Raw genomic sequence first — 25,094 nt, forward strand, 5'->3', positions numbered from 1 at the left:
GCCACGCACCTAAGTTGCCGATGAGCCGTGCAGTCCATCTGCCTCTAGTTTCATTTTGCCAAGAGACCTGCCACTCGTCTAGGGTGCGTTGCCGTTCTTCGCGAGCAACCACCTCCCTTGACTCATCTGACTTGCGCTTGTATATGGCCTGACGCTCCTTAGCAAGAAGGGCAACGGGGATAACTCCCGCGATCACCATCACGGCCGGTTCAGAGACTTGCGCGCTTACGATATACCTCCTCGCGCCAGCCCATACCTCTGCGCCGTAGAGCAGGACAGACTACGTTGAGCTCATCAGGAGACGTCGCCTACTAGACGTAGGACCCCCAATGTTTGCCATTAGTCTACTTAACGCCGAAACTCCAGCCGCAGCCTTGTTCGCTGCTGCTTGGATTTGCTCAGAAAAGCTCATCTTTGAGTCAAGAGTCATTCCGAGGTAGTTTACCGCTGATTTTGACTCGATTATCGACTCGCCGCACGATATGGGACGCAGGGTCGGAATTCTCCTTTTAGTCAGGATGACTACTTCGGTTTTTTCCAGTGCAAGGTTGAAACCATGAGTAGTCATCCATCCGCTTACCCGTCGCATCAATATGCCGAGTCTGCTTTGCGCCTGTTCGACAGTGCGTCCAGCAACAAGCGCTGCGACATCATCTGGATAGCCGACCAGTCGCGACTCTTCTGGCATGTCGAGTTTAAGCAGACTGTCATAGGTAGCGTTCCAGAGGTCCGGCCCTAGGATGGATCCCTGTGCTACCCCCGACGTGACCTCCATCCACCTTTGACCCTCTAGTGTTTCATAGAGCAGGGAGCGGTTCCTCAGATAGTCCCTCAAAATCCGTAAGGGATAGTTCGGCGCGTTGAGGGTATTGTCTAGTGTGCCTAGAATGTCTTTCCATCTTACGGAATTGAAGGCGTTTCTAACGTCAAGCGTTACGAGGAGCGCCACCCGTCGAGTTTGGCGGCTATGTGCCTTTGCTCGTCGAACGGCGTTCACGACCTGCATGTCGATCTCCCTGCCCTAAAACCAAACTGCCGGGGAGATAAATGTCCGGCAGCGCGTATCGCTTCAGCGAGTCTACTTCTGATGAGCCTTTCGAGCACTTTCCCAGTAGTATCAAGCATACATAGTGGGCGGTATGAAGACGGCAATTCGGGATCGCCTTTCCCTTTAGGGATCAGCGCAAGCCTCGCAACTTTCCAACGAGCAGGGAAAATGCCTTCTTTCAGGCAAGCGTTGAATGCGCGGAGCAGTAGGTCTGGCCGGTGTTGGAATACCAGTCTGTATACCTCTGCTGGAATACCATTTTTCCTACGTTTCTCATCGAATAACGAGACAGCATCAAGATGTTAGTAGCTCCTCGGCTGAACTTGTTTTTGGGACAACCCTTAGAATTCCCAGAGAGTGATTTGCATAGCACCGACCAGCGCATTTTTCTTAACCGTGTTGGATAGGACATGAGGCAGCTGCGGCCTAAACCAATCATTCATCGTAATTGAAGATCAACTTTCATCCATGAAGAATTAAGTACATGCTCTCATGTATTCTAGTGTGTGGGTCATTACCTCAACCTTACACTGGTCCTCATCTGGTTATTAGTCCAGTCTCCTCAACTGTTTTCCAAGTTCATATAAATGGTAGACTTACAACAGTATCAACTGAACGGCTGAAACTAGCGTTTCTGGCAAAGAATATATCCGATCCTTTGCCAACATCCTCAAGGTTCTATCGTGCGACCACAAGAACCGGCTATCCGGCCATCGTCATGTCCACTAACACCTACACCACAACCAGTTCGGCATTCATCATAGCAAGTGATCTCTTAAAACAGCGAATCTTACCGCAATGCAACCATCTAATTCGCAATACAACCACTTTTGTAAAGCGATGAAAATATAATAGTAAGTATGTATTTTAATTTTTAAAAGTCGGAGGGTAAGTCACCAGAGAACGGTAGTAAAAGAGAAAATTCTTAGAATTGATTTTTAAATAAAGGGCTGAAGAAACAGCAAATGTGGTACTAAAAATTCCTGACTATTGGAATGCGGCGCCAATACTTTTCGGAGACGGGATATGGGATCGGTAATAGACCTTACGTTTGTTAGCGATTCATTATCTAAGGATCTCCAATGGCAGGTCAGTGAGGAATATACGCACAGTGAGCTATCACCTTCCAGATGGAGCGTACGATAGGAGCGAAGCGAATCAAGAACACTGCAGTATCGGGTTGGGCATCCAAAAAACTTGACGTAGAAATGTTCGAGGAAATACTTCTACAGGAAGCGATGCCGGTGGGAAATGCACGAGAAAAGGTGGCGCAGGTCAAAGTTATAAAAAGCTTGTGTTGCTTCCATGCCCCGCCGCACGGTTCTCAAAAAACGAATGCCCAACTCCTGGTGGAATACCGAAATCGAAGAACTTCGTAAAGTTTGCCTTAAAGCCAGAAGACACAACCAACGTAGCAGAAACCAGTCTGAGTCTGAAGAGTTGCACAACCAATATAATAAGGCGAGGAAAGAATTGCAAGCAGCCATCTCTAGAAGTAAAACTGAACAATTCAAGAGGTTATGCAAGGAAGCGGACTTCGACTTCGAGTTATGGCAACAATCAAGGGAAAGCGCTTACCGCCGATCACCAACCCTGATTTGCTGCGGGAAATTATTAGGACTCTCTTTCCACAAGTTTCAAGTGTCCAGATAGGTCCCTGTGCAATTTCCGAGGTAACAGTGAAAATAGTCCGGGAAGCCGCGAAGAAGATTGGCGTAAATAAAGCCCCAGGTTTAGACGGCATTCCGAATAAAGCACTGATAGTGGCCGTCGAAACAGTTCCAAGTGGTTCGCTGAAACATTTACGATGTGCCTCATAGATGTGATTTTCCTGGAAGAGTGGAGGAAACAGAAGCTTTTGTTAATCCCGAAGCCAAATAAACCTTTGGGTGATCCTTCGTCTTATAGGCCTGTATGCCTGCTAAATGGCATCGGCAAATTTTTCGAACGGGTCATCTTCAATAGGCTTGTACAAATCACAGAAAAGGAGGATGGTCTCTCAGACAGACAGTTCGGACTCCGAAAGACAAGATCTACTGTCAATGCCATGAGCACGCTGACGGAAATTGCGGAAAAAGCAATGGAGGCCAATAAATCTTCAGTGGTAGTCACTCTCGACGTGAAGAATGCCTTTAATACGGCAAAATGGAGCAAAATAATTGCGGCTTTAGCCAAATTTGGCGCTCCTAAATACCTGGTGCACATAGTCATGGAATTTCTCCGGGAATTTCAACAACCTGCGGAGGTCCACAAGGATGAGTCCTCAGTCCTCTCCTGTGGATAATAATGTATGACGGAATTTTTAAGTTGCAGCTACCCAAAGGAGCGACAATCATTGGCTTCGCAGACGATATCGGAGTAACTATCGTGGCACAAGATATTGATGAGATCGAGGTACTCACAAACGAGGCAATTTTTGAAATCAGGTCTTGGCTAGACACTCTTGATTACCAAGCGAAGGAAGCAGACGTCGATAAAGATCAGGATTGGTGAACACATCATACAGTCGCACCCAACGCTTAAATACCTAGGAGTCATGTTTGACTAAAGACTGAAATTCAAGTCCCATCTTGAAAATGTAGCAACCCAGGCTTCCGGAGTGACTACATTGTTGGCAAAAATGTTACCAAATATAGGTGGTTCTAGGCAAAGCCGTCGGCTCCTAATCTCGAGTGTTGTTAGCTCCATCCTGTTTTATGCAGCTCCAGTCTGGGCACCGTCTTTGAAGGTGGAAGCAAACAGAAGAAAAATCGCAGCCCCATACCGATTGAGTGCATTGCGAACGTCATGCGCTTACCGTACAACTTCAGATGAAGCAGCTTGTGTGATAGTAGGCATGATCCCCATCGAAATCTTGACGAACGAGGGTCGACGCCTTTATGACCCATTATATGCAATCGGCGAATTCTATACAAATCGTCGGCGATTGGGACGAAGTGAATCTATTTTGGAATGGCAAAAAATATGGGATGATTTACCTAAAGGACGGTGGACACACTGGATTATTCCAGATGTCTTTAAATGGATCAAGTGAAATTAGTTACCACCTAACTCAATTCCAAAGCGGACACGGAGGGTACCGAGCATACCTTTATCGCTTCGGGCGTGACGACTCTCCGTAATGCCGACATGCGGAGGTGGAAATTGACGCCGAGGCACGATTGACACCCGAGAATATCGTGGACCACATGCTAGCCTCTGAAACATCTTGGAGGGCGGTGGAAAAATTAATGAATGTGATCCAAAACCTGCTGAGGAGGGAGGAGCTTCGGAGGAAAGTTACAAATAAGGAGAGAAGCCGCAGTTCATAACTGATCCTGCCCCGTGATATAATACCGAAATGGGAGTCCCGGGGGGTAAGCGAAGCAGAAGAAGGTGGTTTTAGTGGCGGGAGCCAGCAAACAAAACCTTAATAAAAATACGTAGTAAGGAATAGTAAAATACATACATACATACATAGATACTCTTTTCTACTGAACCTACAATAATGCTAGAAACATTGCTCGTGCAATCTTATCTAGTCTCAAAAATTTCGAAATTCTCCACCAAAAATAAATACCATTCAGAAACTAATTGAAATAATTTCCCTTCAAAGAAAATTTATTAGCTGATTTGCTCATTTTACGACACACACATACCTAAACATCTATCTCTTCATAATCCGAAAATCCCAAGGATTAAGTTGCTATAAATTTGGAATCGATTGTGCTATCAGATGTGCAGCTGCAGCCACCAACCACTAACTCACCCTTTACTCAACCCGATCAACATTCGAATCTTCGAGTATTTTCAAGATAACAAAGTGATCTTAAAATAAGACAATTTGCCGTGATCCCACTATGTCGACAATTGTCTAGCGATCAAAGGAAGACTCCAGCACAGTTGGTTGCATATGCTCAGTCCAGAGTGGTGTTTATGGCGTTCACTAATCTTGTCAAATAAACAAAGCACTATGTAAACGGCATGTCGGGATCACGACCACAAGATGAAGATGATGCGCATGATATATTCACGGATGTCCAACCAAATCCTTGAGAGATCACTTTACAGTTTATTATTTGCCGGAATTACTTTAAGTGCGAGCGAGCTTAAAATAACATTTGTTAGTTCCAAATCGTTGTTTAGAGCGGGACTCGGAAAGATGGATTCCGGTTAAAGGCGGAAGACCTGGACGGGAAACCATTTGTTGTCCGCAGTGGTACAATGGGGTCGGAGGATTCAATCTAAACAATGTTCTCGGTGCGAATGCATGCACTTGATACAATGGTTAGACGCAATTGAGGGGTTGAAAGTAGCGGGTGTAAGCAGATGTTCTAGGATTTGATATATAAGTAATATGTTCCTCTGTTCGTCCTAACTCCTTCATTATAATTTTAATATTCGGATGACTCCTACACGCTTTCATAAGAAAAACAAAATAACAAAATACCTGTTCATCCAATAAGCCTGGCTCCCCTTTATTGCAGATATGCATATAGAGACAGTCTAGTCCTGAAAACTATATGGCGTTTAATATAAAGTCATGTATCCTTGTAATGGAAAATTCAGTTGAGTTGAGATCAAAGGGGAGAAAGAGGAAAATTGAAACCATTTCACCCCGGCTCGCTCAACCGGAAACGCAAATTGTTCATATAAAACGAGCGTTCATATGGAGAGGAAGTGATTTGCAAAGTTGATTGTGATATGAGGTAACCGTGCGGCAGGACACGAGGAACTGCAATGGGTTCAGAATAACATAAAGATTAGCAATAAATTCGGTTATGAAATGGATCAAAAATCATTTGGTGAACAAAGAGAATTGCAAGCAAAACAAATATTGCAGGTCGTCCGTGGTAGCCATGTGCTGGTTAAACTATGGAATGCGATTTATTTGGGAATATTTAATAACTTGCAAATTTGTAGATTTGTTTTACATATTAGACTAAGAATGCATGAATAGAATCCGAAATTTCATTCTGGACTAAGTTTGTTTTTCAATCATCATTCCCTTTTTGCCAGAGGTGATTCAACGCCCGGTTAGATAGAGGAAAAAATCCTCTAGTTCAACTAAATTCATAAACTGAACTAACAAGCTTATAATGGGCGACAACCTATTTTTGTGTTTTATTCTCTTTTTAAAAATCGGTTCAATGTCTGTCCTTTTTTTCTTCGGAAATGGAAATCTTTCAAAGGCACAGGTACACATGTTCCAGCGTGTGGGAGTTTTACTCACTAAAACCACCCCCTAACTCCTGTTCTCTTCCCCGCGGACCCACCACAAAGTATTTCATCACGGGGTGAACATGGCTCTAGCCTCTCCCTTTGCCCATCGATTGCATTCGCAACCTCGCCTGCTCTGTCTCTCTCAACTTGGACTGAATACGACCTACCATATCATTCACTGCATTCCAGTTCTCCTAGCACGCAAGCGTTTTCCCGATTATATTTTCAGATGCTACTGTTCCTCCCAATGTCTCCCCAAGATTCTTTCTTTCCTCAGCGAATCTAGGGCAATAGAAGACAACATGCTCCGAATCCTTCGGAATACCGTCGCAGCTGGGACAGTTGGGTGAGCTGCCCAGTTTAAATCTATAGAGGTGATGTCCCGTGAGAAACTGCCTGAGATATTATAATAATTTATCTCACCATGCGTTCTCTGCGTCCACACTTTGATGCTGGGAATTAATTTGTGGTTCCATCGACTCTTTTTCGCTCGTTCATTTTTTGAGCACTGCATGCGGTATGCAGTTGATCAAATTGGCGCTGCGTAGAACAGTATAGAGCTCACCACTCTAACTATAAGCAGTCTACGCGTGCACCGCGAGCTATGCTAACATTGGACGCCTTAGTGCAAACATTTTGTTAGTGCTGCTTGAAATTCAACCTCGCATCTATTACCACTCTAAGGTATTTAATTGCTTGTTTTGAAGTGATGAGATGCTTTCTCGTTCCCGTTTCCCCAGACTCTCTGCAGCCACAAGCAATCTGTTGTAGGTTATACGCTCCAATATTTTCCCCATAGTGTCCAATAAACATATAGGTTTGTAAGAAGGTGGTTCACCAGGAGGCTTATCAGGTTTGTCTTTTTCATATCTTGGGAAAGATCCCATCCGTCAAGTATGCTTCAAGCAACTCTATGAATATGTCTCCACTTAAGGTCTTTGTTTGGTATGCCGTCGAGACCGGGCGCTTTTTTGTCTGCCAGCCTACCGTAAATCTCCAGTACTTCTTCTGTCATTACTGGGGGTAACCGCTTGTGCTCTCCTGAGGGAACAAACCCTGAACGGTTCTGAGTAGGAGGTCAGGATATGTCATTTGCAGAGCTACCTGATCTCTAAATCTCCCCCTCCACAAGGCTGTAGGCACTTCCCCGTGGGTGTATGTCTGCCTCTTGCTTCGCTGTATAGCTAAATTTAGGTTTTTTCGAGCTTCCTTGTAGACTCGCTGCTTCATCTCCTGGTCAATCCCCCCCCCCCCCCCTCTGAGCCGCTCGTCTGGCCCGATGACACGCCGACCGAAGATCAGACAATTCACTCGTAGACCAACTTGACGTTCTGCTCATGCTTGGACGAGCAGATTTCTATAAACCACTTGACTTGCTCTCCAGATCAAAAACTATTACCAGGTGTGTACAGTTCATCGATGTTCCAGACCATATCGTGAGCTAGTGAAGAACTTCCAAAGGCCAGATCCACAACTAATATGATATCTAATTGCGCGTAAGCCTGCAAGAGACAACACCCTCTTGCATTCGTCAGTGAACTTCCTCATTCTGCGGCCCATGCATTGAAGCCCTTGGCGACAACTTTTGGTTTCCGTTCTTATGCATCCAATATCAATCTGTCGAGCATGTCCTCAAATTCAGCCAACGTCAGGCTAGGAGGAGCATAGCAGCTGTAGACGTATATGCCGTCTATTTTTACTCATACGAACCTACTTGTGGACTCTTTCATAAATTCCTGTATGGCTTGGTCCCCGCAAGTGCACAAGGCCGCTCCACCTGTAGGATCGGCTACCCATATATTATTGTTAGGGTTTCTATAAAGTTCGCTTATTATAGCCACTTGGACCCTACAGTGATTGAGGTTGATTTTCCATTGCATTTTGCGCCTCTTTGAATTCGGAACACTTGCGATTCGGGCAATATACACGCACGGCATCACTTTCCCCCAAGTAAATTTTTGATTTGGCTGCGGAAGCCTTTGGTTTTGCTCTCTTCGGACCTTTTCAGCTCCAGCATGAGATCTTTCTTTTGGTTCCTCCGGATCCTGCTTACATTCCCCTTCTGACCCTTGACCACGTAGCAAGAATATGTGCCAGCAGCTGTAAAAGATAAACAAGTCGGGAAACCGGAAGCTGGGCGCTTCAGGTATGAAAGGTTTTGTTTCTTTCTTGTGTGAGTATATTTGAGTGTAGAACTAGCATATCAAATTTAGTACTTCGGGTTGTAAATTTACACGGTAAGGTAATTTTGAGCTACTGTAACTTTGTTACTAATAGTATGATTTTGATCAAACTTGGAGATGATATGCTTCATATTATATTTTATACTACTACCAACTTTTATAACTCTGACATAAACTTAAGGGGGGGGGGGTTTACTCAATTTTCCCAAAAATACGGTAATATACTATTATTAACTTAATTTGAACAGATATTGATATGGAGAAATCATCACTTTGCACCCTCCCATTCCCCGCCTTTTTAACAAATCTCAAAACTAAGACCGGCTTCGAAAATTACTAATCGAGACCTTTCATTTGATACTCCACATGACTATATTTGGCGAAAAAAAATTTTACACCCCCCTTTTACATGTATGGGGATCCCCCCCTAAATCTCAACGTAGGAGGATATTACTCACTGCATGTCTGGGGGTCCACAGTTCCCACCTTCTCACCTGATTTCGTGTCAATCGGTACAGCCGTTTCTGAGAAAAGTGCCTGTGACAGACAGACAGACATTGAACCGATTTTAATAAGGTTTTGCTTTACAAACAAAACCTTAAAAAGGTATTCCGTTCTGTCATATGTAAATGCTAGGTTCCCGACCCATCTTCCCAAATCGACTAGCAACAAAGCAGGTAAGCACGTATCGTCGGGTACTTCCCTGGAGCTGCGCTGCTCAAAGCTATAATAACATTATCCTTTCATTTCCATACTTTTATATATATTATTAAACAGCGCCCAACGTCGGGGACCCACTCTTAAACTCAATGTTACTCGCTGAATGGAGTGAGATTCTACCAAATTTCGCATCAATAGGAGTAACTGTTTTTGAGATATAAGGTTTAACAGACTAACGAACGGACAGACAGATTTTCCAATCATTTGATTTTTTTTGGAAATTGATGGCGGACCGGGACAATTGGAAAGCAACTTACTTCCGCTATTTGTAGTTCACGCACCCGTCAATCTTGGGCCAGCACCCAAGATGCAAAATTGTGTGACTTGTGGTTTCGGCCAGAATATAGTCAACTCATCACACGCTTCCTCGGGGCTGTCCTGGAAACAGCGTAACCGAAGTGGCGACCAAGTGGCATTTGCTTCCTTAAATAAATTCAAACACACCACAAGTGTATGAATTATAACCAGGACAAAGACCGTCTAGTAAAATTCAGGGTTAAACCTGGATATATTGGATGTAGCTTTGGCCAACGAAGATGATATAAACAACTTTCAGAAAGCAAGGTCTGCCTAAATCGTAGACTTAACCTTTGTCAGCCCTGCACTGGCACGTGGTATGGCTTGGTGCGTCAGCGAGGTGTACACCCACAGCGATCATGAACTGTCCATGTGACGCAATGCATCGCCAAAGTATATAACGTGTTTGTGCCTAGGACGTGCTCATTTCCCAGTAGAACACCGAACTACTTGTGGAATACTGAACTAGTCAGCCTTCGATCAGCTTGCCACCGAGCGAGAACGGCATAGAGGATAGTAGATAGAATCGATTAAGGGCAAAAGATTGCATCTATAAGGAAGCCCGCAAAATCCTCACGAGCCCCATCGTATGGTGCAAAAAGGAGTGCTTTAAAAGGCTCTGTTCAAAAGCAGGCGCAAACTCGTGGGAAAACGCCTACAGAATCGTGATGGGGCGATTCAGAGAACGTTTATCCCGGCAGATAACATGCTATACCTTCCTGTTAAAAATCATCCAGGGGTGATTCCCCCAGTTAAAGGAAGGCACTAGCAGCTTCCAGCGACCTCAGTGTGACGGCAATATCACCCGTCGCTAGAGACAAACTGCTGGTGATGTGCGGTAGAATAGTAGACAACAAAGCTCTGGATCTGGATCGAATAGGGCCCTTAATCTTGTCATGGAATCTAAACCGGACATGTGTGATAAGACATTCGAAACATACATGTCCGATGGGACATTTGCACCAGCGTGAAAGCAGCGGAAGTTAGTACTACTGCCTAAGACTGGTAACCCTCCAGGAAAGCCAACCTCCTGCAGACCTATATGTCTTTTGGACACTATGGGGACATAGTGTAATCAAACTGATTACTGGCTTGGCTGAAGATGCAATTCATGGAATGGGTAGTACCAGCCAATATTGCGTGATAGTGAAGCTGGACGTGAGAAATGCATTCAATTTGGCCAATTGAAATTCAATACGGGAATCTCTGACAAAGATTAGAATTTCAGCCTATCTCGCAGCTAAGAATGAGCGCTCTGATATGACACTGTAATGGCCCCACTGCTGTGACATATCATGTAAAATCATGTTCTTAATATCCCGGTTTCGTAGGAAACACGTCGCTGGTTGCAGTTGCATAGCACCTAGTACTCCTGCTCCTGTTAAAAGTTAACCAGAAAGTTCTGGTCTGACGCTTGCGGAGGAAAAAACGGAAGCGGTCCTCATCACCAAGCGCCGTAAAAGAAATTATTCCCATTTTCAAATTGAAAACTTGAGAGTGGTGATAGATGCGAAGCTCTGTTATAAGTAGCACGTGCAAAAAAAGCATCCACCGTAAATATGGCCCTGACAAGGATGATGTCGAACGTGGGAGGGCCACGGTATATTTCCTGGAGGCTTATATCTAGGGCAGTGAGCTCAATCCTGCTCTATGCAGCTAAATTTTGGGCAAAGGCATTGCAGGTCACATTTAACGCTAACAAACTGAAGGCAGCCTACAGAAGAACAACTCTAAGAGTTCTCTGTCTTCAAGACTGCCTCAGATGATGCTGCGTCCGTCATGTCGGGAATGTTGCCGACTGATATCCTGGCAGTGGGAGATGTCGAACATATATAATACAACATCACAGCCAACTCTCTTTTATGGCAGACAAAGAACGCTCTGAAATTGGGGAGATCTGTAAATAGATGGCGAGCGCGTTGGAGATGCTCAGGAAAGGATCGGGGCGTGGAGGATATTGGGAGCACCTGTACAGGTTTAAGCTCGATACGTCACCCGGTTGTCCAAACTGTGATGGAGTCCCAGAGGACCCAAAGCACGCAGTCTTTCACTGCTCAACATTTGTGGAAGAGAGAAAGAACCTAGATGAGACTCTAAGAGAGGTGCTGGTATTAGAAAATCTGGTGCGAAGAATGCTAGAATTTCAAGAGGACGGGGATGGGATCCATGATCCATGATCGCATCTTTCCAGAGCAGACTGCGAAAGACAGAGGAGACGAGAGAAACGCGGTTAAGTACGTCGTTGAGCAAATTAGAGTGAGCTGACCCCGCGCCGTGATGTAATAGAAGATTTCCACCTCTTCAAAAAAAAGGACACGAAACGGATTAACAGGGCGACAACTTCATTATTGGCTATGTCATACAATGGACGACGAGTGAGCCGCAGGATAATTGAAAATTACAGCGCCATGAGCTTAAAATATCAACCAAATCTTTCCCTTTTGGATTTTATGGCAGTGTACCTAAGAATGATTGTCGTAGTGTTCTTTAGAAAGCTAGTCATTCAATTCAGTCTATCTTTTGTGGGTTGCGAAGCAATAGGAGTAAAATAAAGACTGACTAACCCTGGGTTCAGAGTTCTGGGACTGAACTGCACATGTAATGATGATCCTTTCTCCGAAATCTAACAGACTTATGGATCTAGCAATAAAGTTGTTGCTCAGATTTTCATTCATTTCAAAGAATCCCAGCTTCATCCTAATCCAGTGGTAGAAAGTTGGTATTCAACTTTACATTCAAACGTTGAAAAAATTATGAATTTGCAATAGAAAGGTCTGATCTTGGAATGGAAAAGTCCGAATTGGTAATATAAACTTCTCAAGTTAGTTTGGAAAATTTAAATTTAGACTTGGATAACCTATATATTGATAGTTTCGAGTAAACTGGATTTAACATTGGTTTTTGAAAGCTATTAAATGAACATAATTCAGAATATGTAATTATTCACAGCAAAATATGTTGGCATATTTTTCCCCATAAAAATTATTGAGATAAATTGCTGTATTGCGCACCACCGATACCACCATTTTTCCTCGAATCTAGTCAGACGACATTCGGATACTTTACCGCACCTCGACGGTCACATCCTGTGTAACAAACCGAAAATGGAATGAAATAAAAATCCATCGAATTTTCCATCATATGCACTACGTACACCATTTGTTGATACAGTCGGTTAATTGGGCAATTTATCTGATTCGCATGTTGTACAAGCAATCGACTAAAGCCGATTAAAATCTTCATCAATAATATTTTAATTGGCATACCCAACGGATAATGTGAGTTAATTGACAATATAAAACCATGCGCCTGTCATTCACGCCTGTTTCAATATAATTTTTCATGTTTTCCATGTTTTTTGTCGGATTTTCATATTGAATGATGATTTTTTTGTCAGATTTACTGCAAAACGGAGTTGTTACAATTGGAATTTCATGACCCAAAATAAATATTTATCGGAATTTTATTTTATTGAAAAAAAAAAAGAATTAATTATGACTGTGAACAGAGGCCATTTACAGACAAATGAACATGTTTGAAATTACAATTGGTTGTGAATGGGGGGAGGGGGTCAATAGGGATTAGCCAAGTAAAAAATATTTATTTATTTATTGAATGCGAAGGATACGATTAAATTTTCTGGACGATATATGTAGCATAAACTGATCGCATTATGTAACTCTATCCGAACAAGCCACAGGTCCTTTATTTTATTTCATACGAAGAGCGTACAACTTGGTGAGCGGACAGGTCTGTCATCCGAGCACCATGTGATCAGAAGGCGGAAGTGGCAATTATTAAGCCACACAATAAAAAAAGGGGGGGATGACGGAAACGCATAGCTGACTACGCCGGCAAGAGGATTTCGAACTGAACAAGAGGAGAAATGCAGGCATCTTAGGAAGTTTTGGAAGGAGTTGAAGCACATTCAATGAACCGCGAATGATAGTTGAGGCGATATACCCCACCAAGGGATAAATGATAACCATATATATATGACGATATCTGGAATAGTAGTAGCCGTTTTTCACAATGAATCAATAAACAATGTAGACTCATTGAGCTCTAATATTTTTTTTGATGGATGTGGAACTTTTAGAAAGACGCCATTGCAGCAAGTTGCATCAATTTTTGCATTCGCACTCATTAAAAACACACTCAGTTTTCCGACCCACGAAACTATCGTACAGTATTATTTCGTGCAAGAGCTATCGTCTACATATACACATCCGATGCGCCTTCCAGGGTCAATTTAATTCCTGGAATCTCTTTTGTATTTTTGCGTTTGTCACGCTCCAATGTGCTTCCAACCCCAGTATCTCCTCCAAAAGATTATTCGTCCGATAACTTCACTGAGGGTGGCGCTCAATCTCTTTTTTGCATCTATGAACCTCAAACAATATAACATAATATGCTCCGGATTCGGTTCGGGTATACCGGTGTATTTGAAGTAGTGGTCCGAAGCAATGGAAATACTTCTTATAACGACGGTGTCTCGTAAGAAACTTCATCAGGTGGTAATTTAGTTCTCGGTATCTACGCTCGATCCATTTCTCAATTCAATGGAATTTCCACCATTTACTAAATAGATCCTTTCTGGTGGCTTTTCGGAAGTGCGTAGTCTCTTCAGATGGACTCGTGCTTTTTTCGGTGAACAAAATGCACCACATTCGCTAGAAGATCCAAAGGGATCATTCCTGCCTCACCCAGTGTTGCCCTATAGGCGGCACAGACGCTCCGCGCGAATGGTTGGCATGCCAAACTCACCCTCCAAACACTAACCGCATATACTAGGATGAATTTCATCACCCCTAAGGTAAGCACCCTGCGCCAGGAATGAACTGCCTAAACTTTACATGTACTAATGAAGACAAGTTAAAAATAACCTAACGGAAATTAAAAAATAATTCACAATCAACCCTTGGGATAAGTTTAATCTATTGAAGATGTAGAAGCTAGATAAAAATCTCCCGGAAACACGCCCACACGCCGTCATTCCTGACTCAAGGAGATGTGAGGTCTGAAGTGAACCTACACTCCTTTTCTATTATTCTGTGTCATAAGATGATCCACTCATTGGCCATTCTAGGAAGGTGGGCATAGCCAGCAATGTATTCGCCGCCTTTTTTTAAAGCGTCACTTATACGCTGTCACTTCCATCCTTTAATCATAATATTTACCCGTAACCAGCCGCTGACTCAGATCATCGCTTGACAGTTTTTCAGAAGAGAGTAAACCGATAACACGGCAAAGACATAAAGGCTTGGAGCTCAGCCGACTCAGCTTGCCTCTCCGTTTTAATCCAGAACCATTTGGCCGAAGCCCGCAGACAGATGCCATTTACATAGTTGCGATGTTTGAGGAAAGATTTCATATTCCATTGAACTCCTCTACGACATCCGGAGAAGGGAACACGAAGAACATCAAAAAGAGTGCAGCCCAGTCCGGATTTGGTTTGAACTTCAAATTCCTAAGAAATGTTACGTCGAAGTAGCACGTGATATTTTATCTCATTATATTTCGCTCTGTAATTGCTATTAAGTCCTTCTGAGTAGAGCATTCCAGATATACTCTCTGTTCACGTCGTCGAAAGTCTTCCAAAAATCGATAAAGAGCAGGTGAAGTGGAGATCTAAATTCCGCACACTTTTCCAAAATGATCCGCACGGTGTCAATGTGGTCAATGCAGAAGAATTCAGAACTATTTTCTTCATGGTAGTAGGAATCATGCAAATATGATATATCTCCAATTGTCGTATTCCACTCACTGAAAAGATTCTAAGTTACATTTTCGGATGAACAAAAGAAGCAGTTATGCGAGGAGGACGTCAAGGCTTTTCTGCGCTTAAGCGTGGGATAGGGATAGGATAGGATAGGTTTCCTTCCCAGCCCTCATTTGGAGGGGTGGTCCGTATCGGCATATTACGATGACTAGCCATTTCATTCGCAAGGGGTGAATCTTCACCAGATGTCATACGGTTGACAGCCGTTGTAAAACTTCAAAAAACACATTGCGTATGCAGGAACTAAAGCGTCTTCCATCGCTGAACCGATCTCGAAAATATTTCCAAACGGCCAAGACAATGTTGACGTCTTCTTATTTCGAAGGTAGTTACTTTCGTGCTACTCTACGCAATTCCAGTTTTGGCAACTGTTCTTTCAAACCAATTAAACTGCAGAAAATTAGGAATGACGTGGCGGCAAAGTACACTCCGAATATGTAGTGCTTATCGAACAACATCAGGAGCAGCGGCATATGTACTAGCAGGGATGCGCCTCATAGATATCTTAGCGAATGAAAGTCGGTGTTTTTACGACAAAACATATACAATCGGGGATATATTTCATATATACAATTCAATATATTTCAACGGTTTTCAGCATGATGGGAGTCTATCGCAGAATGGCAAAAGAGAGAGGCGAGTCGCAAACTAGTCGTTGGGCGTACCGCATCATTCAGGGCATTTGAAGATGAATTGAAAGAAACCATGGGAAATAAAACTAGGAGCTAGCGCAGCTCTTTAGTGGAAATAGTGGTTATTGATCGATTTGGACACGACGCGTTACCACGCTGACCAAGAACTGGTAACGAGGCTGAAAATGAGAAGCATGTTGTATTTGATTGCCCTAGGGTTACTGTGCACCGAAATAGATTGGAAGCTAAGCTAAGTTAACGCCCGAAAATATTGTGGAGTTCATGCTGGAGTCAACGGAGGCTTGGAGGCAAGTTGTAAAGGAGCTAACAACTATTCATCAACAGCTTAGACACGAAGAATTGCGGAAAAACAAGTAAGGGAGAGAATCATAATGAGTCGTAGTTAAGAACTGATCCAGGCCCGCGATGCAATGCTTTATAGCAGTCCTGTGGAGAGGGTAGAAGGAGTAGGTGATTTTAATGAGCAAGAATTTCACATAACTACATGGCAAGAGCCAGCAGTAGGTTTTGAACCCTTCTATCTTCCAACGATGAAAAAAAGACAAATCTATAGACAGGGAGGGAAAACAAACAAAAATAAATTTGAATTTGATGTCCACTATTTCCACAGCCTGACTCCCCTTCCTTCTCCCAAGCTTCGGCAATGCGAATTGTAAGGTATGTCCAGCCTAGCGGCAAAGTTTCCTATGGGCCAGTGCCCCGGGCAGACCAGCGTAATCTTGAATGCAGCTGCACGCATCTGGCACAGGAGCTATCGTGATCGGGCTATGTTATAAGCGGGCGAAATTCTCCTTGACTTGGCACAGCTCGTAAGCCTTCGCCAACTTAGGCCCGTGGCTGCTAGGTAGTGCGAGTAGACTCGGCCTTCGACAGCTGCCAGCGAAACACCGACTATATTCGCCGAAGGACTGCCAAGAGCAGAGCCTTGCCTATCCAATCCGTCAGCTCGCTCATTCCCCTCTATGTTCCTATGCCCGGGAAACCAGAGGAGAGTGATCTTGAGCGTGCCGCCTAGATGGTTCAGCGCGTCTCTGCACTGCCCCACCAGCCTGGAAGATGTCGTCGCTGAGTACAACGCCTTGATTGCCGTTTGGCTGTCGGTCAGAATGGCTATGTTACGCTTGGGGCTCGAATTTCACTCCAGCCATCGATAGACTTCCAATATCGCCAGTACTTCCGCCTGGAATACACTGGCGAAACCTGGGAGACCATACGACTTGGATACACCGTGTGTATTCGAGAAAACCCCCGCGCCGACCCCACAGGCCATCTTTGATCCGTCGGTAAAGAATACTGTATATAGTCTTGGAGCACGCCGCGGGTCTCCCACTTTGCCCTGGTTGGAAAGTCCACAGCAAAGTTTCTCGTGAAGTTCAGTTTGCGTGTGTCATAGTCCGTGGGGAATGCCCAGGTTTCCCGAGGTACTTCATCTAGGATGTTGCTGCGGCCGTAGGATTTGCCCACATCCGTACCACGTAGTCTGACGGCACTGCATGCTGCAATATATTTAATGTGGAGGTCTAGGGGGAGGAGATGCAGGAGTACATTGAGAGCATCTGCCGGGCAGGACTGCAAAGCCCCAGTAGCACCTGCACACATGGTTCTTTGAATCCTATTAAGCTTCATCCTATTGTATTTTTTTTTTCAAAGCCTGCCAACGAATCAAGGAGACCATTTCGAAAATATGTAAACCGAAATTTGAGCCAAAAAACTTCGGTATCCGACATCTACTATCAATACAAATCCCTTTGTTATCAGCGAACCGCGACCTTCTGCTTTGACAGCCTAGCACTCTAGCTACTGAGCCACCCGGACACTTTCAGTTTTATGTACTGTATATACTTTCTTACATATAATTAACAAAATATGGTTATCATAGGTAGAGGAACTTATTTGTTAATTTCCACTTAGTTATTACGATCATATAATCCAGAAGTACTTACGTCGAAAATCTCGAGGATCCGAATTACTTCGCGGACTTTCACCCTTATCACCGTCATATTCGCCTACTTGTCCTTCAAGCGAATCATTTTTTGTTAAAGGCGAAATTGAAGCGCACGTAGGACTTGTCGAGTCTGTCCGAAAGGATTCACCACTTCCACTGAAAAGTCCCTGTTTTTGAAATAAGCTATTTAGATTCAAGTTAAAAAAAATGAAGGCTGCAACCAGAATATTGATAAATATCTAAAAATTACCTGGTCTAATGATATTCCAATATACTTTGGCGGGGAGAACGCAGATGGTAGTTGAAAATTCGACAGGATTGGCTTGGCCGTCCGATCATTTGCAAAAAAGTTTCCAGGACTGTTCCCTAATATATTGGAGTTTAGGGATTGGATAAGGTGAGGGTGGAAAGTGTGAAGGAGGTGGGAACCATAATTGCCAACTAAAGACATGTTGTGAAGATCTTTCGCATCGGGTAGCTGCAAAAGAAGAATAACAAAGTTCGATATTAATGGTCTAATAACTCTTCATCACGAGAATTCCGAAACATATCACTAAAAGGTGGAGACCAGTCTATTGAGTCCATCTTGCCACTTTTTAATGCAGGTCTTCATTCAATTAACTTGCAACGTTATTGACAGAAATGCAATAGTGTTGATTATAAAAAGTGATCGACTCTTAATTTAACGATTAAAGCTGCTCTACGTCTTCTCATTGGCATTCTATTCGCGTTCAATATCATAAAAGCATCTGAAAATCAGCCCCGCCAAAATATCTCATGAAAGCATGTGTTACATTTCGCACCAGAATATTAATAGATTTAACGCCTTCTATCAATATAAAATGTCCTAAGGCATCCTAAAGTTGGTGATCTGACGAATCTCTCAATGCCTCAACAAATTAAATCAGTATCAAACTGAGAAGAATTCCTTCAGATACACCTTTTTATCTGCAGTTGGAGCTCGTCATCGCGAACGAGGAGCGAAATAATGCCGCGATAAAAACCTACAGGAAAGAAATACTTTCCACAATTGTTAACGAACATCAGTAAGAGCTTGGGGCATTTGTTGAATGTTCAGTTTTAATGAAGACGCATCAAGACCCAGCAGCATCCATAAATGATCGCAGAATGAGCGCTGAAAAATTGATGTCTTCGACGCGCAGTAGCACGTTTTAGATACACTCTAACTGCATTCGTTATCAAGCAAAATCACCTGTCAAAATTACTAAAACGGACTGCAATCGATTGTGATGCATGCAAGATGCGTGTGGATGCTGCTGCTGGTTATGAGGTTCGCGGGGTTTTTGCGGCGGCAGAGTTGCACCCAAGTGCCTTGAACAGTCCAAAACGATCAAAGCAGTGATAGTGGTTAAGCGACAATCATAAGTCTTTTAGCTTGGCCTCATGACACACAAAAACTTCAAAAATGCTTTCAATCCAAGTAAAGAGCAATTCGAGATGTTATTCGCGAATTTTAACACAATGCAAGATGGGACACGCTGCAAAACAACAAAGATACATGTTAAAAAACTAATCGAACTGCTGCTCGGTCCTCGCGGTTCATTCAGTATAAAAGATAAAACATGATCGTATATTGACCAAACAATGATCATTGTTTTTCGTTGAGACCCATGGGTCTGGGTTACCGTCTGGAGTGGCGTCTTTTGATATGATTGTCGCCTAATTGTTTCATTTGTTACATTAATAATGGTGAAGCATATCGGACCATCCTGAGTCCCCACCACCCACCCACTTCAACGCTGGGGGAGGGGGCAGGGTGAAATGCCTATCAGTCGTTACTTTGTAGTTCTCTAGTACTTGCATTTTTTTATTTTCTTAAAAGTTCCTTCTGATCTCCCTCGACGATTACCTTGTCGTGGTGAGGGAGCTCAGTAAGGAAGATCCTCCAGGAAACGGGAGGTGACACCTGAAACCAAGCAGTAATCAAAAAACCAAGCCAAGGTATGACTATCATCCCGAACTCTGGGTACCAGGCGACCCCCAGTTTCAACTAGCCTTGTCTCGGCAAAAAGGGGCTCTGCCAAGATCGACCTACTTTCCCGGATAAAACTGAGACCATGGCAGCCAATTATGAAAAAACAAAAAAAAACAAAAATCTGTTAAACAAACACAATTAAACCTTGATCGTGATAATCCAATCCGGCGACAGGCAAACCGCTTCCGCGCAAACCAGATCGTTTGGCGCACCTGCGACTAAGGGGAAATCGAAGCTGCAGCGGTCCTCGGATGATCCTAACTCTTCGACACAAAAGGCAGCAAAGAGGGCTCGGCCGGCAATGGTTAGGCCTTCATTTGCAGCCAAGGCTATCGAAGCCGATGGATGGGTCTGGGTACTGAGCAGTGCGAACAGCTTAGGAGGAAACTCCTCCTAGCTATAAGAACGACATCCGCGCAAGGTAATAAGCTTTGTTTTGAGTCGGTGGGTGCATACCGTCAAATGTTACGGCTGAACTTTGCCGACGAAGACACGAACGAGTGCCCCAGGCAGTACTGCGCCTCCCTTAACGATGTGTGGGAGAGTGCGCGACTAACCCTGGAAAAGGTCTCTGAGCTGCCATCTTTGAAAAAGTGCTTCCTCGGGTTTTTAGAAGGAGAGCGAAATGACGCTGGGGTTCTGGAACAACTTGGTGTGCAAAATAACCTCAACACTTCCACCTGGATGCTGCTAGGCAGCTAAACAGGAGAGAGAGCCGATAGGCCGGAAACTTTTCTCACTATCGGTGTTCCCGAACCCGATGCTAAGAAGATTCACGAAAAATCGTGCTGCCGACCCTACTACGGGCTAGGGACCGTCACGTTACAAGTGTCAGTTCCTAAAACCATGGAAGGGGACGTGCAGCCGCCGGAATCTTCATCTGAAACGTAGATGAGCTGCCACATTTCCCAAATAAATTTGCAGCATTGTAAAGCGGCGACTGCACTTATCAGCCGTTGAATTAATAGCTGCAACACATTTATATACCTCATACAAGAACCGTAGATTATAGGTGGGGTAGTCAGGGGCCTAAAATTCCAACATGCTGACCTTCTGCATGCCAATGGACGTGATCAACCCCGCTCCTGCATGGTAGTCTCAAAGGACTTTCACGCTAATTTCGTTAACGACCTAACGACCTTATATTCCAATTAACTGGCAAAAATTGAAAAGGTGATGTCCGAAAAAGAATACGCCTTAGACGCATTCATGGATATCGGAGGTGCCTTAAATTACGCCTCATTCGCGGCAATTTGAGAAGCGGCAAGACAGCATGGAATCGAACTGCTTGTAATAAGTTGGATCCTTTACATGCTAGAATGGAGAAAAATCCACATATCGGTCGGCCAGAAGTCTATTGAAGCAGGAAGTCTTAGGGGCTGCTCCCAGGGAGGGGTTCTCTCTCCACTGCTATGGCTCTCTGTGGCGGCTACTGAGGGCCAAACAATTCTTCGCGAAAGCATGTGCGAACGACCAAGCCGTAATAATTACCGGCAAGTTTGCGGACACAGTATGTGGCCACTTGGATGCAACTCTGCATGAAATCCACAGTTGGTGCCTCCGAAATGGACTCACGGTGAATGCTAGGAAGACTGGACTAGTTATGTTCAATAGGAACGTCAGGTGGGGCAGCTATACGCTACCCACCTTAGCAGGGGCGGAAATCCAGCTGGCACAAACTGTCGAGTACTTAGGAGTACATTTCGACTCCCAGTTAACTTGGAAGCACCATATCGAGGAACAATATCAGAAATCCTGCAGATTGCTCTGGTGCTGTAGGAATGGGATAGATAAGACCTGGGGGCTGTCACCAAAATGGATACACTGGATGTATACATCCATAATAAAACCCATTTTGGTGGATGCATGCATCGTCTGGTAGTCGAGACTGAACTTTGCTAACAGCAGGAAGCTGCCAACACAGATCCAGAGGCTTGGTCGCCTAAGTATTACTAGAGCAATGGGTACTACGCCGACTGCAGCACTTGAAGCTATCCTAAATTTACTCCCCCATTCGCTTAGAGGTGAAACGGAAAGCAGCCAATGACGTATATAGACTCGATACCATTGGAGTGTGGCATGGCGGCCAATCACACGGTCATGCGTCTATCTGGAAATTCCTTGACAAACATCCAGTAGCCCTGATGCCGACCGATATATGGTTTCCAGATTCGTCTTTGAAAAGACATACACTGTTGTAATCACCAAAAGAGAAGAATGGTCGACAAATAGCCATGAGTCTTTTTAGATTACAGACTTAATAATCTTCACCGACGGGTCAGTCATGGAAGGCGGATCAGGCGCAGGGGTGTTCTCGGGTAATCCGATTACAGAACTGGCCCAACCTCTCGGAAAAATGACGACCATATTCCAGGCGGAGTTATATGCCATTTCATTTGCAGTAGCAGAATGTTTGCGACACAAATGGAGAGGTCGCACCATTCGAATCTGTTCCGACAGTCGGGCGGCATTATCAGCACTAAACAGCAACGACAAATCAAGCTAGTTGGTGTGGAGTTGTCATCAGCGATGCTGAAACTTGGTCGATTGAACGAAACATTCCTGATGTGGGTGCGGGGGCATTCCAACATCGCTGGTAAAGAGGAGGCTGGCAGACTGGCTCCCCGAGGATCTGGATCCACAATGGTGGGACCAGAACCAGCTTCTGGTAGGTAGATCGAAAATTGGGAAAATGGGCCTATGCTTATAGTGCACGCACGACCGATGATCGAGCTAATGTTCAACTCAATGATCTTAACGTCCATTATTGGATGATCCGATTTTTTTGCATAATTTTCACCCTGCCCCTGGATTCCCTCTCTATAGTCCTGCATACGTACAATATAGACAGTCACTTTCAATTCTCATTGAGGAATTTCCGTCACCACATATGCTTATTACAAGTCTGGCTTTGACACTGTGCAAGTTATACGCTCACAGCAGCGAGGCAAACACAAGACGAGCATAGCTCTACTCCCTCAACTATCGCGCGTTAAACTATGAAACGATGTGAAAATATCGAAAGTTATTCGAACATCCGTGGTTGACCAAATCGACTATAGGGGATGATACGTATTCGAAACCAGTGGAAGTATCTTCGGTTCTAGCGAAATGAATTTGCTTCATGCTTAGCAGAGGCATTTTTCTGGAAGAAACAGGGATTCTCTCTCTTACATTGGGAAACCAAAGCAAAGGCAAGTCGGTGCCACTGATGTTTCTTGTCCCATTTATACGTAGTCCATAATGTAAATGTATTAGGTTGTTGCAAATGAAATGTCGGATATTTGAGTAAAATTTCAAAAAACTATAACTTTTATGAAAATTAATTTTATTAGTCAAAATAAGAACCAGCAGCTTCAATGCACTTCTCCCAACGAGATACAAGGGCATTTATTCCAGTTTCGTAAAAGTCTGGGTTTCTAGAGCTAAGAAATTCTTCAAAGGCACTTTTGACAGCTACTTCATTGCTGAATTGTTTCCCCGCCAAAAAGTGATCCAAATGCTTAAAAAAGTGGTAGTCGGTTGGCGAGAGGTCGAGTGAATATGGTGGATGAGGAAGAGTCTCATATCGTAATTCATTTAATTTTTGGACCGTCATTCTGGAAACATGAGGTCGGGCGTTATCATGGAGCAGTATCACTCCATCTCTGTTGACCAATCTAGGCCGCTGAACACGTAATTTCTCGTGCATTTCATCAAGTTGGGCACAATATTTCTCTGCATTAATTGTTTCACCACGCTCCAAAAACGAATAATGAATAATTCCAGATGCAGACCACCAAACAGTTACCATTACCTTCTTCGGGTGAAGGCTCGGTTTTGGCATGTGTTGTGGAGGCTGATCGGCATCTAGCCATTGCGCTGATCTGCGACGGTTGTCGTACAATATCCACTTTTCATCGCATGTCACTATTCTGCGCAAAAAGGGATTGTTCCTGTTGCGGTTGAGTAGAGAACTGGATATATCCATTCGCAGTGCCATGTTTTGCTTGTTGAGTTCATGCGGAACCCACTTATCAAGCTTCTTCACCTTTCCAAGCTGTTGTAAGTGCCGAGATACTGTCGAATAGTGTACGCCTATTTTCTCTGCAATGTCACGAATCGATGATCGGGGATCAGATTCCACTATCAAACGCAACTCGTCGTTGTCGATCGATGGTCCTGGGTGTCCACGAGGTTCACTTTGGAGGGTCATGTCGCCTGATCGGAATTTTTCGAACCACCACTGTGTAGTTCGTTCGTTTGCTGCGTCAGCTCCAAATGCTCTGCAAATGTTTCTGGTTGCCTCCGCTGCGTTGTGACCAAGTTTAAATTCATATAGAAAAAGTAGACGTTTTTGACTCCCTTCCATGCTTTTTTCTTTGAGTTTTACTTGGAACTTCAATGACGATTGAAACTGAAATGACTCCTTGATCGAACGAATGACTATTTATACTCAATTATCCCATACCACCAGAGTCACCTTGCGGCAGTTTTAAACATTAAAATCATACATTTAGCATGTCAAACTACTCACTTTAGTGCGATGTTGATATTTTGGGTAGCAGCACAGAAAAGATAATTTGAGCTACTGTAACTTTATCAGTAATAGTACGATTTTGATTAAACTTGGGTATATCATGCTTCCTATAATATATAAATATAGGATAAACTTAATGGGGGTTTCTAGTCAATTTTCTGAAGACATAGAAATGTACTACTATTGACTTAACTTGACTAGATATCGATATGGGGGAGAGAGCAGAGGATTTTTTCAAATTTTTGGGTTAGGTAGTTTGTGAGAATGGGTCCGTTAATGAATCGATCACTTTCGACCCACTCATTCCCGTCTTTCCAACAAATGTTAAAACTAAGACTTCGAATACTTATTTTTTGATACTCCACATTACCATACTCGGTGAAAAAAAATAACAGTCCCTTTTGCATGTAGGAGGACCTCGCTTTAAACTCAACGACGGAAGATGTAATTACTGCATATGTGAGCGTTCACAGTTCCCAGATTCTCACCAAATTTCGTGTGAATCGGTATAGCCATTTCTCAGAAAAATGCTTGTAACAGTGAGACATTGAGCGGATTTTAAACCTCGATTTATGCATCAAGGAAAGTCCTGTTTGTGCTGCGTATTTTGTTGCAAGGACATTCTCAGTCACGTTGTGCGTATCAAATCTACGACCTATATAATCAATTAATTCCCCTTTCACGTAATATTTAATTGTTCAGTTGCTGTAAATAAATAAGAATAATGAGGATTCCAACACAAGGAATCC

At 43.7% G+C, this 25,094-nt stretch overlaps 1 protein-coding gene across 4 annotated transcripts in view; it reads right to left on the reverse strand.

Moving 5' to 3' along the window:
• The window catches only part of LOC119649199 (protein Teyrha-meyrha), a 67,861-nt gene that overhangs the window by 10,769 nt on the left and 31,998 nt on the right, over window positions 1–25,094 (reverse strand). For all 4 annotated transcript variants that reach the window (XM_038051239.1, XM_038051238.1, XM_038051240.1 and 1 more), the window contains exons 2-3: window positions 18,081–18,308; window positions 17,829–17,997 (exon numbers count right to left, since the gene is read on the reverse strand). In XM_038051239.1, the coding sequence (XP_037907167.1) occupies window positions 17,829–17,997; window positions 18,081–18,308 (397 nt within the window). The remainder of the gene's footprint in view (window positions 1–17,828; window positions 17,998–18,080; window positions 18,309–25,094) is intronic.

Source organism: Hermetia illucens, chromosome 2 (assembly GCF_905115235.1).
Source record: "Hermetia illucens chromosome 2, iHerIll2.2.curated.20191125, whole genome shotgun sequence".
Lineage (NCBI taxonomy): Eukaryota > Metazoa > Arthropoda > Insecta > Diptera > Stratiomyidae > Hermetia > Hermetia illucens.